At 42.7% G+C, this 17,257-nt stretch overlaps 1 protein-coding gene across 1 annotated transcript; it reads right to left on the bottom strand.

The window, feature by feature from the left end:
- Nucleotides 1-876: 876 nt before the first annotated feature.
- On the bottom strand, nt 877-16,339 carry NUP43 (nucleoporin 43). The gene is made up of 8 exons (XM_002722433.4): nt 16,149-16,339; nt 15,753-15,875; nt 14,015-14,092; nt 12,203-12,383; nt 10,472-10,607; nt 7,831-7,982; nt 5,155-5,277; nt 877-1,237 (listed from the first exon to the last, which is right to left on the bottom strand). Exons 1-8 carry the CDS (start codon nt 16,266-16,268, stop codon nt 1,008-1,010), a joined length of 1,143 nt encoding a protein of 380 aa, XP_002722479.1. The 5' UTR covers nt 16,269-16,339; the 3' UTR covers nt 877-1,007.
- Nucleotides 16,340-17,257: the final 918 nt, after the last annotated feature.

Raw genomic sequence — 17,257 nt, 5'->3', positions numbered from 1 at the left:
GCTTTATTACATAATGTTCAGTTTGGTAATTTTTAAGTATATTGAAAAGATAAACAAAAGTAAAAACCCTTAGGAAAAGCCCATTTTCCCTTATCTCTTTCAAGAAAAATAGTTAGATCTAAGTAGTTGACAAGAGTTCTGTTCAAATCTATCCTAATAAATGAACTTGTCAAAAACATTTTCACCTTAAAAAAAATCTGACTTCAGGGCAAGTGACATGGCACAGTGGGTTAAGCTGCTGCCTGCATTGCTGAGATCTCATATTGGTGCTGATTTGAGTGTCCGCTGCTCCATTTCTGACCCAGCTCCCTGGTAATGCCCCTGGGAAAGCAGCAGAGGATGGCCCAAGTGCTTGGGCTCCTGCACCCATATGAGAAACCTAGAAGCTCGTCCTGGTCCAGCCCCAGCCGTTATAGCCATTTAGAGAGTAAACCAGTGGATAGAAGATCCGTCTCTCTCTAACTGCCTTTCAAATAAATAAACCTTTAAAAAAATTTTTGAGCCACAAATTTGTCATTTTTGCTCTATTCACCTTGAAAATGTTTATTAAAATTGTTAAAATAAAATGTGGAAGGATTGAGGAAAATATTTGCAAGAAGAATGTCATTATTGGCTAGTGCCACCATGGAGGGGTATACTCCTACACTGTTGACTACTGGAACCCAGTGGTGGCTTGACAGTGTTAAGTTCCACAGCGTCAATAATGAAGAGGTGCCATGAGCTGTCAATAACGGGCTGTTTGAAGGCAACATATTCATTGGCACAAGGATCCCTCTGATGTTCATGCACATGTTCCAAACTGTTTACCATCAGTCATTTATCAGATTCTGTAACTGCTGGGGGAGAGTAGCCAACTAACAAAGCCAAAACTGAACATTGATGTTAACAATAGTTTATTGATATTTCTGCTGCAAATCTCACATTTTCTGATAATAAAACTTAGTACACAGGTTGGGTTTCAAAAGGCTAACTGAACGCTGTACCTGAAATCTTGTAGTTGCACACTTTCAGGAAAACAGTTGTCTGGTAACGTAAATTGCCTCTGCATCAGTTCCACAAACAAGACAAGGACCTAAAACATCCAGAGTGTTCACAGACAAAGTCCTACTGGGAAGCAAACTGGTGATTTCAATTCGGTCTTTTGCAGGATCGGTGCTGAGCCAGGAACTTGTAAGAGACTGGTGAGCATTAGCCTGGTGATTAATGCCATGAGACAGAAAAGTACTAGTTCTTCCTCCTGGGAGAAAAAAGGAAAAGGGAAATAAACCTTTGAAGACTAACTTTGTATTAGTAAACATCCAAACTTCTACAGATACTTTTATTTTAGAGAATTGATAATCAAGTTGCTTAATTCTCAGAATAAAAGGCTGATAATTCTATTATCATATATCGTCACTTTTGACCAAAGGCATATTCAGTGATATTCTATGGGATAACATGGGTATCACACAAAGTCTTCAGGGAAAGCAGAAGATTTAATGACTCTATTTTTCTGTTCATCTTTTAACGGAAAGTTTCAGAAAGGTATCAAAATAGCCAGAAGGCAAATAGAATAAATAAGGAAGAATAAAAAGAAAAACCAAAAATAACGATAACACAGAGAAATATAAACTCTTGGGTAATAAAAAAATGAAGTGATCATGAGAAAGAGTTTCTGGACATATTTCCAAGTATTTCTGTTTTTAAAAAGTAGCATTAAGTACCTTTTAAACATTATTTACTTATTTGAAAGGCAGAGAGATAGGGAAAGAGAGCAAGACATCTCCCATCTGCTGATTCAACTCCCCGAATGCCCACAATAGCCAGCGCTGGACCAAGTCGAAGCTAAGAGCTGGGAACTCCATCTGGGTCTAACATCGGTGGCAGAGACCCAAGTACTGGAGCCATTACCTGCTCCCTCCTGGTGTGCACGTTAGCAAGAAGCTGGAATCAGGACTAGAGCTAGGCCTCAGGTGATCACTGATGTCATACGTAAGAGTGTCAGTTGTTCAATCAGCAACAGGAGTCACTGTGCACTTGCTCCCCATGTAGGACCTCTGTCTTTAATGAGTTATACTAAGAGAATTAATGGTAAAACTTGTCTTCAAACAGTACTTTATACTTTGTGTGTCTGTATGGGTACAAACTATTGAAATCTTTACTTAGTATAGAGTTGGTCTTCTGTATATAAAGATAATTAAAAATGAATCTTAATGAAGAATGGGATGGGAGAGGGAGTAGGAGATGGGATGGGAGTGGGGGTAGGAGGGGGGTATTGGGGAGGGTTGAACTGCTATACTCCAAAAGCTGTGCCTAAGAAATTTATATTTATTAAATAAAAGCTTTCTTAAAAAAAAAAAAGGAGTAGAGCTAGGACTTGAACTCAGGCACTCTGATATGGGATACAGGTATCTCTAGCTTCATTATAATAGCTGCATCAATCATTTGCCCTTAGACAAATATTTCTAAAAATATAAATGTCTTAGACTTTCATTCTTTACTTTTGTAGGTAAATGTTCTTAAAAAATAGACTTTTAGATTACTAGATTATACATTTTCATCTCATCAGTATTCTGCATTTAATAAAGAATTAGGTGAGAAAGAGGTAACATATCTCAATCTTAGGCATTATTTGTAATTTTATTTACTCAACTTTCTGTCAAATCAGACAGACAAACTTAATTCACTGGACAAATAGCTGAGTAACTACTACGTACCATCCTGAGCCAGATGAAGTCCCTGTGCCTTGAAGCTTAAAGAACCGCAAGTTTACCTCTTGCTTATCCTTCAAGGCTCAGCTCAACTAAGCAGCCTATGAAAACACTTGCAGCTCATGTTTCTCCCTTTCTAAAAGGAAGCGCTTGCATGTACCATTTACTATCTTGCAACACTTTGATACCATGATTTAACTTCTCATGCCTCTTCTCCATAACTAAATCAGGTCGCATATTTTACATGCTTTTTCAGTCTCTAGCATTGCAGCTTCCAATAGCAGAAAAGGGATTTAGTAAATGGCTTTGTTTCCAGTCCAACCAGGTTTCTTAAGTGGTAAAATTTCAGATGCAACATAATGGGGTAGGGCAGGAAGGGAAGAACGACCAAATACTTAGCTAATCCTTAGATAAAACTGCTAGTTTCTCTATAAGTCGAGCTGGCATAGATATGCATACAAACTGTACACAGTGCACACTTCTCCAGAATTTTTTGCCCTTCGTCACTGTTTTAGTGCTCCTGTATTTTATGCTGTTCTTGAATACTGTGAAACCTGACCCCATTATTACAATCATTGTGATGAGACTCCCTCCTGGTCTCCCTGCTTCCACTCCTCTACAGTCTGTGCCACAGCCGCCACACTCATTCTCTGCAAACACAGATCAACTCCTGCCACCCCGGCTCACCTGATGGCTTCTATCATACTTGGAATAAAATCTGAAATCCTTATCGCAGCCTACACAGATCAGCTCTGTCCCTCAGCCACCAGTCCTTATCTTCTTCCACTTCCTTCCCCTGCAGCTGAACCACCGCCACAGTGGCCTTCTGTTCTGTCGTGTAACTCACACCTTCCCTTCTACTCGGGTTCTTTCTGCCAAGTTCCCTCTCCTTGGACCTCTCACCAAAGCAGCTCCCTCACCTGTCTTTTCTCTACCCCATTCTACTTTACTCTTTTTCGCACTGATGATTATCAGCGTACTTAGTGCAGTTATTTTCTTTTTGGCCCGGAGGCCTCTCTCCCACTTCTCTGTGCTCTCTTCTGTACTGTGTGGGGGCGGCTCCTTTGCCATCTGCTGTCCAGATGGGCCCAGGCAACAGGAGGTCTGCTGGTGGGTGACTGCAAGGCGGAGGAGGGGAGAAGCAGCTCCACTCCTGCTCCAGGTTTTTGAACATGAGCACTGGCAGGAGTTCCAGTCTGAGTGAGGTGGCACTTTTCCTGCTGATTCAGAACCAACTTTGATAGCATTTCCAACAATGCAGCAGCAGAGGCACTATTTCTGATTTCTGGATATTATACTTTCTTCCTGTTTGCTCTCTCAGCTCCCTGGTCAGTCCTTACTGCTTTCACACACCCTCCAATGGGAAACCAATCCCTTCTAAACCTAGGGTAGTTTGCTTTTCTGATTGGACTCACACTGATAACATTTTTTTTTGTCTGTTAGATCATCTATTCTAGGGCTACAGACTTGTTCTGTCTGCTGCTGTAGACACCAACACTCAGAAGCACTAATAGTTCTAAATGAATGAATGCACAAATGAACTTTGGAATCACAGGGGAAAAATCCTCAAACATAGGAAGTTTGGAAGATGCAAAAAACAAAAAACAAAAACAACAAAACCAACCAAAAAACACACACCACTGAGTACAGTGTAGTTTCTGGCTGACCTCTATTTAACACCGACTTCAGTCAGGAGATAGGGCCTTTAAGCTGAGAAGAAACCAGTACCTTCATACACGAAAGATCCACTTCTGCCTGCCAAACACCCTGCTTTGGCAATGCAACATAAAAGAGCTGCCAATGCCTATCCTATTGTCACAGGCCTACGCCACTCAAAAAGAACCACCTTGGCTATCTGAAGTGAGTCAGCTTGTAGCATCAGCAGTACGGCAGTGAGTAGCTGAGATTTCAAGACCTATAATACCCAAATTTACTTACTTGAAACATAAAGATTTACACTTGGGCCACCCTCCGCTGCTTTTCGCAAGCTATTAGCAGGGAGGTGGGTCGATGTGGAGTAGTTGGACATGAACCAGTCCTGTATGGGATGCTGGCATTGCAGGGAGTAGATTTAACCACTATACCACCATGCTCATTCCTCTGCCATTCTTTAATGTGGAAAATATGGGAATGTCGAATTTGGTATTTAAAAGCATAATGGAAGAGGGCACATGTGGCTTAGTGGTTAAGATGCAATTAAGATGCCCAAATTTGCTCCTATCCTGAGAATGTGTAACCTGAGAGGCAGCAGGTAATAGCTTAAGTAGTCGGTCCCTGCTGCTCATGTGGGAGGTCTAGACGGACTTCCTAGCTCCCAGCTTCAGTCTGGCCAAGCCCCAGCTCTTGGGGACATTTGGGGAGTAAACCAACAGATGAGAACTCACTCTCAAAGAAATAAATAATGAAATAAATCTTTAAAAAGTATATAAAAATACACAGAAGAATCTCCACCACGATGTTTTACCTTGATGAAAGAGTGATGACTTTTCAGGGACATCTGTGGAGGCATCCCAGTGCCAGAGGGATCCGTCTTCAGAACACGTGAAGAGATGATCGGGATTGGAGGGGTGGAAGTGAACTTCCCACACTGAAAAACAGGAACCAAGAAGCTTACTCCTGCCTAGACTAGGGAACAAAGCACGTTAAAGCCCATTTCCAGGCAGCATCTTCCACTAACCTCTTCTCACATAACTTGAAACCCCAAAAAGCTTCAGAATAAAATAAAGCTGTAGTACAACACGCCAATGGTATAACATGTAAACAGAAAAAGAAGCCAAGTGAATCTACTTGTGTATTAGCCAGAAAATGGATGAAAATAACTGCAAGTCAAATGACCATATAATCCAAGAAATTTTTGGCAGAAAATCATGAAAAAGGGATAATACCGAAAATATTTTTTAATTGGTAAGTTTTCTTAATTTTTGTTTTACTAATACATGAAAGTTATGTTATTGGAAAGACAGAGAAACCCAAAAAATAAATATACAAATGAATTTTTTTAAAAGATGTATTTGTTTATTTGAAAGTCAGAGTTACACAGAGAGGCGGAGAGGGAGGGAGGGAGGGAGGGAGAGAGAGAGAGAGGTCTTCCATCTGCTGGTTTACCCCCCAATTGGTCACAATGGCTGGAGCTGTGCTGATCCAAATCCAGGAGCCAGGAGCCTCCTCTGACTCTCCCATGTGGGTGCAAGGGCCCAAGGCCCTGGGCCATCTTCTACTGCTTTCCCAGGCCACAGCAGAGAGCTGGATCAGAAGTGGAGCAGCCAGGACCTGAACCGGCACCCATATGGGATGCTGGCACTGGAGGTGGTGGCCTTACCTGCTAGGCCACAGTGCTGGCCCCACAAATGAAATTCTAAAAATAAGAGTCCGATACTGGCTCATGCCAATATTGACAAGACTGGATATTTCTGGCCTCTGTCAGAAATAGCAACTAACATGTAGCAACCAAAATGTGGGAATGTTCTAAAATTTGGATTCAGTTTTACACAGAGGGCTTCCAAGAAGCCATCCTGGGATGTCTCTCTCCCCTAAGCTCTAAATTTTAAGAGAACATTGTGTGTCCATAGACATCTATAAGCCAATGATGGGTCAAGAATTCTTAGGAAGTTACATGCAGCATGCAGACACGTAAACTGTCAATAAGCGTTTTGGGAGTCTGAGTTAGGTCACCTTAAAGATTCAGCACAGAAAGTGAACTGCGGTGTAACAAGGAAATGACAGTCTTCATTCAGACAGCTAGCACAATTAAGTAGCAACTATTAAACATAAACAGGTCACCTTTCTCAGGAAAAGAATGTATTATGGGTGAATCCACATGATGTATATTCATATTTCATTAAAGCAGAGTGAAACAAAACAGCCTGCAGAGCCCCACAGACTGCCCACATCTACATTCTGATGGTATTTACTTCTTTCAAACTAGAAAGTAAACCCTTAAAAAGAAAAAACCATTTTATTTCTAGCTAGGAATCACGATACACTCAAATGAACACATTATAAGCCAATGCATTTGATTGCATTGCTTAACAATACAGGCTGGCCCTTAAAAGGGACTGATAAGAGATCTGAAAAGGTTGCAATTCTACCCCAGGTAAGCCAACATCAGAATCTCTGAGAACATACCTCATTCCTATTTTAGCCTTTTTACCCCTAGCCAGAGCTGGGGAGAAGCAAACAATTTTGTATCTTTTTATTTCCTTCTTGAATATAATCTTAAGATGATTTATCTTTCCAAGGAAATAATGTGAAACTTATTTAAAGAGAAGTTGCACTATTGGTTCAATGTCTACTTTCTTGTACTTTTAATCAAAAAGGGTTTAATATAAATTTCTTTGAAATTAGAATTTAAGAAATATAATCCAGGGGCTGGCATCTGGTACAGAAGGTTAAGAAGCTGCTTGCAATGCCGGCATCCCACACTCGAGTGCTGGTTCAAGTTCTAACTTCTCTGCGTCTGATTCAGCAGATCACCTGGGAAGGCTGCACAAGACAGCCCAAGAGCTTGGGCCTCTGCAAACAAGGCTGGAGAACAGAATGGAGTTCCAGTCTCCTGCCTTCTACCTGGCCCAGACCTGGCGATTATGGCCACTTGGGGAGTGAAAGCAGAGGATGGGAAATCTCTCTCACTCTGCCTTTCTGATAAACAGAGTGATCCATCTATCTTTTAAAAAAAACCCAATCCATCCTGGCATGTCAGTAGCCTATATATCTCCTGTGGTAATATTTGATGTGGTAATATTTGAAAAACACAACTTACTATCACATATGAAAAAAAGTCTGCATAAAATGGGGAAAGGGAATCTCATACAATTAAACATGGCAAAATAAATTGATATTTTTATGTAGAACAATTTGACAACACACATTTCAGCTTTCAAAATAATGCAAACGTTTTGAACCACTAATTCTACTTCTAAAAACTATCCTAATAAAGTACATTTAGAAGAAGGTGATTATCTATATTTACCACAGTTCTGAGACATGCTACAGAACTCACATGTCAAAAAAAGGGGTTATTTAAATTTATACAAGTCAGCCCTTAAAAGTTATGATGCAAAATGATGTGCATGAATAGCTGGAAAGTTGGTTATGTCAGGTAGCTCCCCCGAAACACTTTCTGTATTTCCATGCTACTTACTCTCAGCCTCGTGAGCCTTCAGCAGTGACACAGGCATGGTACCTTGTCTAACATCCCAAATGCTCAACATTCCATCCTGGCCACCGGTCGCTACAACATGCTGCTGGTTGGGATGTCTATCGACACAGTGGAGTGGCACTCGGTCACCAGTCCTTTCATGGGAAACACAATGAAATCAAGTATGCTGTAAAACATAATTTATCCTTGCAGAACCCAATAGCTGGAGCTACTGGCTGAATTTTAATGAGGCCAAATAATTAAGTAGATTAAAAATGAGATATCCATTCATTACAGTTAGAATGCAATTATCAAAGAAACAAACAAACAAACAAAAATCCACAAATGCTCATGAGGATGTGAACAAAGGAGAATTCTTATATACTTTTGGTGGGAATATAAATACAGCCCTCAGGAAAAACAATATGAAGAGTCTTTGAAAAAACCTGGGGTGGATATTTGGTGTAGCAGTTAGGTTGCCACTTGGGACACTTGCTCCCAGCTCCTGATCCAGCCTCCTGCTAATGTGCATCCTGGGAGACAGCAAGCAACGCCTCAAGTGCTTGAGTACCTGCCATTCACAGAGGAGACTTGAACTGAGTTCCCCACTCCTGGTTTAGGCTTGGCTGAGGCCTGGCTCATCCCTGGCTGTTATGGACATTTGGAGAGTGAACCAACAAATGGAAGATCTTTCTTCCTGCCTTGCAAATAAAATGGAAATAAATACTAAACAAACAATCAATCCCAGAAATATAACTATTGCATAATTCAGCAATCCTACCACTGAGTATATATCTAAAGGAGCTGGAATTGTCATGTTGAAGAGACATCTATACGCCCATGTTTATGGTAGCATTATTCACAATAGCCAAGACACAGAATCAATCTACATGTCCACAGCCAGATGGCTGGATAAATATGACACAGATATATACACGATTGAATACAGCCCTAGAAAATAACAAAAACTCTGTCACTTGCAGCATATGGATGGAACTGCAGAACTTAATGTTAAGTGAACGGTCAGGCACAGAGAGATGAACACTGCATGTTCTCACTTATATGTGGAAGCTAAAGTTGATCTGATGGAAGTAGAGACCAGAACAGTGGTTACCAGAGCCTGGCAAGGGTTTGTGAGAGGGAAAGTTTGAAGAGAGGATACTTAATAGGCACAGAGTTGCAGCTGAATAGAAGAAATAATTTCTAATGTTCTATATAGCACAATATGATAAATTATGGTTGACAAAAATTAATTGAATATTTCAAAATAGCTATCAGAGAGATAAAGGATGTTCTCAACCCAAAGAAATGATAAATGAGGTGACAGATACGCTAATCACCCCAATCTGATCATTACACACTCTATACGTGTATTTAAGTATTATATCATACCCTATAAATATATACGATTACTATGTCAATTATTTTTTTTTAAAACAAAAGCAATAGTAAAAAAATTACTAGATAAAGCATACTTCCAAATAACAAAATAATTTTTGGAATTAAAAGCTAAAATTATCCATTCGCTCTTCAATCTGGAGACGTGGGAAGCAAGATAATATGATGGCAGGATACACAAAATACATTTCCATTTCATAGGTTTTTAAAAATATCATACGTTGGGGTGAGCACTATGGGACCCCTCACAACACCCACATTTCATGTTGAAGTGCTGACTCAGCTACTGTTTCTGACCCAGCTTCCTGCTAATATACCTGGGAGACAGCTCAGGTGCTTGGTCCCCTGCCACCCATGATGGAGTTTTGGGCTCCTGACTTTGGCCTAGCCCAGCCCTGGTTGTTGTGGCCATTTGGTGTGTGAAACAGTCTCAAAAAAGCTAAACATTAAAAAATATGTCATATATCAAATATGCTGAATGTTCTTTACTCCCATCTTATTTAATGCTCAGCTTATATAAATGCTGTTTCTTAATTTGACACATTCTATTTTCTTAAGAGAAAAAAAAGAGTTGAACATCCAGAAAGCAGGATTTCTGCTCTGGAAAAAACTCATGGACTGTATTTTCACTCCAATTACTAACCAAAAAAAAAAAAAAATCATTTGATAAGCAGAAGTAAGTTCTCCATGAAATAATATGAACTTCAAAGAGATAAAGGCTCTGAATCGAAAGAATTTACTAAATGAAGCCCACCACATTAACTTGCTCTATCAAATTTAATCAAAGATTATTCTCTTTATTTAAAAAAATTTTTTTAAAGATTTTATTTAGTTATTTGAGAGGTAGAGTTATAGATGGTGAGAAGGAGAGACAGAGAAAGGTCTTCTCTCTGCTGGTTTACTCCCAAAATGGTCACAACATCTGGGGCTGCGCTGATCCGAAGCCAGGAGCCAGGAGCTTCTTCCTGGTCTCCCAGGCGGGCCCTCCCAGGGGCCAAAGCACTTGGACCATCTTCCACTGCCTTCCCAGACCACAGCAGAGAGCCAGATCGGAAGAGCAGCAGCCAGGACCAGAACTGGCGTTCATAGGGGATGCTGGCACCACAGGAAGAGGATTAACCTACTGCACCACAGTGCCGGGCCCAGGGGTTATTCTCTTAAAATGCAATTAAAATACAATATGGTTTAAAGCCAATTGCTGTAAACAATTGAATAAATTAACACTGCATTACACATCAAAACTTACAGTGATAATATTTGAGAGGGCTCATTTCCTTGTTGTCGGAAATCCCATATTTTTAATTGTCCAATTGAATTTACCGTGAGAATCTCAGGAGTGCGAAGGAAGGTGACAGCATGGAGTGTACTGCTGTCTGCATTGTCTACAAATTTAAAAAATGGTAGTGTGTGTTAATGGAGCTCTTTTTTCTAAGAAAATGTTAAATCACATGCCTTCTACTGATGGAAATATTACAAATAACATTTCCAATAAATCACAGCATAATCTCTACAGAAAAACTCATAATGTATAGGTTTAGACTCTTTTTGGACAGAAAAACAAAACTCACAGGACATCTGAACTGTTTTCTGAGTGGAGGACTCAGTTTTCAGATTTCTTCCTTTATCTGCTCTTAAGACTATTACCCTGTATTTCTGAGATAGCTGTTGAAGCTCTTTTATATCCAATTTTTTCTCTTCAAGTCCTTGACCCTGAACTTTTATTTTAAATTGAGCCCAAACTCAGTGCCAACTACAGATTTTATTATTTGTATTTTTCTATCTCAGATCTATTCATCTTTACTCTCATCAGCTCTCTCCTCCAGAAGATCCTTCCTGATTGTCCCAATGATCCTTTTCTTTGAGCTCCTAGGGCGTTTAGAATTTACACTGCGTAACTTAACATACACTTACAGGTGTTAGTTTTGTACCACTCCTCTTCATTGCCATCAGGCAGCGGTTCTTAACAATCACACAAGTCATGTATTTCAGAAGTAAAATCCATAAGTAACACCCGATGCCTGGGCTCAGTCCCTAGGGATTATGACCCAAGAGATCTAGCGTGATGGTTAGAAATACCCCAGGCGAGGCCGGCGCCGCGGCTCACTAGGCTAATCCTCCGCCTAGCGGCGCCGGCACACCGGGTTCTAGTCCCGGTCGGGGCGCCGGATTCTGTCCCGGTTGCCCCTCTTCCAGGCCAGCCCTCTGCTGTGGCTAGGGAGTGCAGTGGAGGATGGCCCAGGTGCTTGGGCCCTGCACCCCATGGGAGACCAGGAAAAGCACCTGGCTCCTGGCTCCTGCCATCGGATCAGCGCGGTGCGCCGGCCGCAGCGCGCCGGCCGCGGCGGCCATTGGAGGGTGAACCAACGGCAAAGGAAGACCTTTCTCTCTGTCTCTCTCTCTCACTGTCCACTCTGCCTGTCAAAAAAAAAAAAAAAAAAAAAAAAAAAAAAAAAAAAAAAAGAAATACCCCAGGCGAGTTTGTGTGAGGCATGGCTGAAGACCACCACCTTAGAACTACTCTTCAAAAGCATGACATGGAGTGTTATCACTCCCTTGCTTAAACACTTTCGATGGCTCTCCAGTTTTCCACCTGAAAACGTAACCCCAGTGGTTTAGCATTAGAGAATCTTTACAACCTGGTCCCATTTACCTTTCTGGATTCATCATTTGTCTCTCTTAGACAAATACCTAAAGTCAGGTCCGGCTACATTTTTGTCAATAGCTGTTTAACTGTATCCTGCTTCCATACTACTCCTTTTGCCTGGTATGTCATCTTTTAGTATTACTTATGGTCTAAAACCTAGACGAAATTGTCAACCCTCCTTCTTCTCTGTGGTCAGTCTCTTACTAGCCTCATCAACACAGTTTTGACAAAGGCCTTGTACATTTTTAACCCTCACTTAGCCTTATTTATTTAGCATATGGCACATGCATACTTGCTATGTACAGAGGAAAGACACGTAATGATTTTTCTTACCTATAGTTCTCACAGCTTCCTTATGATCCGCTCTGAAGAGATTTATGCGACCGTCTTCTCCAACTGTGACAATTTCTGGGTTGTCGCACACAACCCCTGTGCAAGGTGCACTGCAGTAGGAAGGGCTGCCAGGACCCGTGTGGTAGTGAGCTGTTGTCCACTGCTGGCTGACTGATAGAGTCTAGGCATCAGAAATGAGCACACTATATTAATCAAAGAAAGCTCTAGGGAACTAGTGCTTTCCCCCAACAAGAGTATTTTTAAATCCTACCTCACACCTTCTTTTTAAAAGAATAACTCTTGGGGATGGTGCTATGGCATAGTAGGTTAAGTATCAGCCTGCTGTGCTGGCACCCCATATGGATGCTGGTTTGAGTCCTGGCTACTACACTTCTGATCCAGCTACCTGGTAATGGCCTGGGAACGCAGCAGAAGATAGCCCAAGTGTTTGGGCTCCTGAACCCATGTGGGAGACCTGGAAGAAGCTCCTGGCTTTGGACTGGCCCAGCTCTAGCCATCGCAGCCATTTGGGGAGTGAACCAGCAGATGGAAGACCTCTTTCTCTGTCTCTTCCTCTGTCTGTAACTCTGCCTCTCAAATAGATAAACAAATCTAAAAAACAAAACAAAAACAAAACAAAACAAAACTCTCCTTTCTCCTTTACAGTATTGATACTCAATTACTGCCAAAGCTCTGTGCACACTGAACTAGGCTGAAAACGAATGTGGTCTAACAATGTTCCACATTTATCTCAAACTAACATAATTGTTTTTAGGTAAGAGGTAGTTGAATGTTCAAAAACAACTAAATTTTTATGGGAATGAGTACATCTAATAAATAAATCGCTACAGTCTCTCATAAGTGACTCCATTAAGAAAAATACTTAATGAGATCTGGGTCTTATGTTTATTAGGCATGCCTGTAAGTAAGGTGGCATTTAACCTTAAAACCTAAATGAACACTCTCCTCCAGCAACTTCAAACTGCGTTATTACTGGTGGGGCTGTTTTAAGGAACTGCCTGCACCAGTAGGTTCTGCAGGCTGGGCCTGATGGGCTTTAGCACACAAGAAAGTACTGAAAAATAAGTCATGTCTTCATACAGCAGATGCTGGCTTCAATTGCAGACCTGAGTTCTATCCACAGAGGCAAGACAGCCGATCCTGTTCTCTGCTACAGTATCTGAGCTAAAAGAGGCTCTTTCTTCAAAAGACTAGAATAGGAACTTAAAGAATTATGGAAAATTACCTGCCAAATTACCATATTGCTTCATCCAAACTAACAGAATGCATTGCAGGTTTACCCAATTTCAATAACAGCTCACAGGGCTGGCGCTGTGGCGTAGCAGGTAAAGCCACCACCTACAATGCCGGCATCTCATATGGGCAATGGTTCAAGTCCTGGCTGCTTCACTTCCCATTTAGCTCCCTGCTAATGGCCTGGGAAAGCAGTAGAGGATGGCCCAAGTGCTTGAGCCCCTGCACCCAAGCAGGAGACCTGGAAGAAACTCCTGACTTCTGGCTTTGGTCTGGCCCACCCCTGGCTGATGCAGCCACTGAGAAATGAACCAGTGGAAGGAAGACCTTTCTGTTTCTGTCTTTCCCCTCCTTTCTCTGTAATTCTCTTTCAAAAACAAACAAACAAACAAACAAACAACTCACAAAAACATGGTTCTAGAATTACATTCGCAAAAAGTAATGATATTTTCCCCCCCTTCATATCGTAAGGCTTTAAAACTATTAAATACGGTTTTCCTTACACCTTTCTAAAAATAACTAAAATACAAATTCACTTTTCAAACCAAAGTTCTTTACCTGGTTATTTGGATGGTGAAGGAAAATTGTTACACATCCTGTTGATGAAGCAGCTACAATTCTTTCCTGGTCAAAAAACTAAACAGAAAAATTCCTGCTTATTATAGATTCAGAAAAACTAGTAGGGAGGAAACCCGTTGTTTAACTGAATTTATAGCAAATTACGTAACTGTAAAAGGTAAAAAGCCTGTAAGTGCTACCCAAATAACATTTGTTAGATCTAAAAGTTAACATTGCTATACAAATAAAGGTATTTTCATGAGGAATAAATGGTTGGCCAAGTTAAATTCTCTAAGCCTTGGAATGTGGTGGGCATTTGGCTTGCTATGATGTTGGGTTGAGATGCCCAAGTTCAGAATGCCTGTGTTCAACACCCAGTTCTGGCTCCTTATTTCAGCTTCCTGTTAACGCAGGTCCTGCAAAGCAATGGTAATGACTCAAGTAATTGGGTCCATGCTACCCACATGGGAGACCTGGACTGAGTTCCTGGCTCTTGGCTCCTGATTGACGCAGGCTTTGGTGAATGAGCCAGTTGATGGGAGCTCTAACAAATACATTAAAAAAGAAATTTCCCTGAGGCCACTGCTGTGGTACAATAGGCTAAGCTTCCGCCTGCAGGGCCAACATCTCACACGCACCCTGGTTTCCATCCTGGCTGCTCCTCTTCTGACCCGGCCCTCTGCTATGGTCTGAGAAAGCAGTAGAGGATGGCCCAAGTCCTTGGACCCCTGCACCCGCATGGGAGACTGGGAAGAAGCTCCTGGCTTCAGATCAGCCCAGTTATGGCCATTGCAGCCATTTGGGGAGTGAACCAGCAGATCGAGAACTTTCTCTCTGTCTCTAACTCTACCTCTCAAATAAGTAAATTTTTAAAAATCTGTATTTTTAAACAGGGAGTACTAATCCTACTCAGGGTGGGTTATGAGAAATCAAAAAATTTAAAAGACCTACCCTGCACAGTATTTGTCACAAATGAGGATAATTCAAGAAGTTTATGGAAAATGAAATTAAAAGATAATGCATTCTAGTGCAAAATTTTTAAAAGCCCATGCATAGTTTATCTATAATATGCATTTTCCATGAACTTTGAGATCCTTAGCAGTGTGTGCTCGAAAGATAATATTCTTAGCATTCTCACGGGCAAAATAGAAATAACAATACTGACTCACAGACATGTAATTAGAATTAAACGGTCTTATGTAAAACTCCAAAAATATCACTTGCAGGCCGGCACCGCAGCTCAATAGGCTAATCCTCCGCCTGCGGCGCCGGCACACCGGGTTCTAGTCCCGGCTGGGGCGCCGGATTCTGTCCCGGTTGCTCCTCTTGCAGTCCAGCTCTCTGCTGTGGCCCGGAAAGGCAGTGGAGGATGGCCCAAGTGCTTGGGCCCTGCACCCGCATGGGAGACCAGGAGGAGGCACCTGGCTCCTGGCTTCGGATCGGTGCAGCGCCGTCCGAGGTGGCCATTTGAGGGGTGAACCAACGGAAGGAAGACCTGTCTCTCTCACTAACTTTGCCTGTCAAAAAAAAAATAATAATAATAAAATAAAAAAATCGCTTGCAGCTGGGAGGTTGTGCCACTAAGTGATCAGTCTACGTTGGGTAAATCCTAACCTATGGAGAACTCGCTTTCCTGTAAACTAGGGGTGAGGCCAGGAGAGCTCTCAGGTCTCTGCACTCTAAATGCACTGCTCTGGCTTTCTTTAGAAGCGAGCCTCTGGGCACTGGACGCGTTTACCTGTAAGTCCATGACGTCACCATGGTGTTTGATATCGCACAACAGTCGATGGTCTCCTTCCAGGCTTCCATCAGAGTCCGGGTTTCCGAAATCTCCGATAGACCACAGTGAAACGTGATTCTCCTGTAAAGCAAACGGCTTCATCTTGAGATGACAGAACCGTCAACTCTGGAAAGTAAACCCAATGCGTATCGCCTTAAGGCAACCTGGGCTCCAAAGCATCTCACACGGCATGGGCAGAATGTGAAACAAGAAGACGGGGGCTCGGGCACACCCACGCTGGCTGCAGCCGAGCCCCCGGACCCGGGGCCGGGGAGGATGGAAAGTCGCGCGCTCCAGGGCACCTGGGCGTGGGAGAGGACGGAGCCCCGGGGTCCCGCCCCGGAGCCAGGGTACCTCATTGTCCCAAGAGCCCGTGGCAAAGGTCTCGGCGGTCTGCAGGCTCCCCGGAGGCACCGGCCGCCAGCGGGTTTTGCTGATTTTCTCAGACACAAACTTGGCATACAGCTCCTCCATGCTGAAAGCAACAGCAGCAGGCACAGCCAGCCGCGCGCCGCGCGCCTCCGGGTTCCGCCCCTTCCCGCGGAGCTCTGATTGGATGGGAGCTCGCCGGGCGACGGCGGCCGCGAAGGGCCAATTCCCAGCGGAAGGCGGTGCAGGCACTGCCGGGCCCGGACCAGGAGGGGTCTGAGGCGCCCATGATCAGCGAGGTGGCTTTGAGCAAAACCAAGAGTGCCCCGGCCTATGTGCAGTGGGATCTGCACCCGACATGCAAATGCAGAGGAGGAACATGGAGACAACGTGCTTGTGCAATAACTTAAGAACAAAATCACTGCGTGGGAAACCACCTTGCAGGCACATCAGCTGCTTGTCACTATGCATAGCAAACAACTCAAAATCCTTCAATCTTCATGGCACTATTTCCAATAAAGTACGAATTTATTATCCTAAACCTTTGACTCCAGTTTTAGTTCTGCTGCCAGTTACCTAAGGTTACCTAACTGTAACCTTGGTCAACTCACTTACATACGTAATTTTTTAAGAAAAGATTTATTTCAAAGGCAGAGTTGCAGAGAGAGGGAGAGACACACACACAGAGGGAGCTCTTCCATCCGCTGGCTCACTCCCCAAATGGTGGCTTAGGCCAGGGCTGGGTCAGGTCAAAGCTGGGAACAGCCAGGACGCAAATCGGCGGCTAAAACCACTGTGCCACAACACCGGCTCCACTTCCATTACATAATTAAGAACGGATTTTGTGATACCTAACGTCCACAGCCTGGGGCATGAGTGCTGCGGGTTCCTTTAGTGCCTTTGGTTATGGCTAAAATACCTTTCCACTCCTCCTCTCAGAATCCTGTCCACCCTTCACCCTTTCCCTGACGGCCTCAGCGGAGGATGAGGAGGAGAATAAAACAGAACGTTTCGTATCTGCATCACTAAGAGCACGCATTTTGCCCCGTTTCTGGTTTCCTTTTCCAAAGCTCCTTAGCGTGGAAATCCTACTG

Source organism: Oryctolagus cuniculus, chromosome 5 (genome assembly GCF_964237555.1).
Source record: "Oryctolagus cuniculus chromosome 5, mOryCun1.1, whole genome shotgun sequence".
Lineage (NCBI taxonomy): Eukaryota > Metazoa > Chordata > Mammalia > Lagomorpha > Leporidae > Oryctolagus > Oryctolagus cuniculus.
This window is presented reverse-complemented; position numbering and strand designations above follow the sequence as displayed.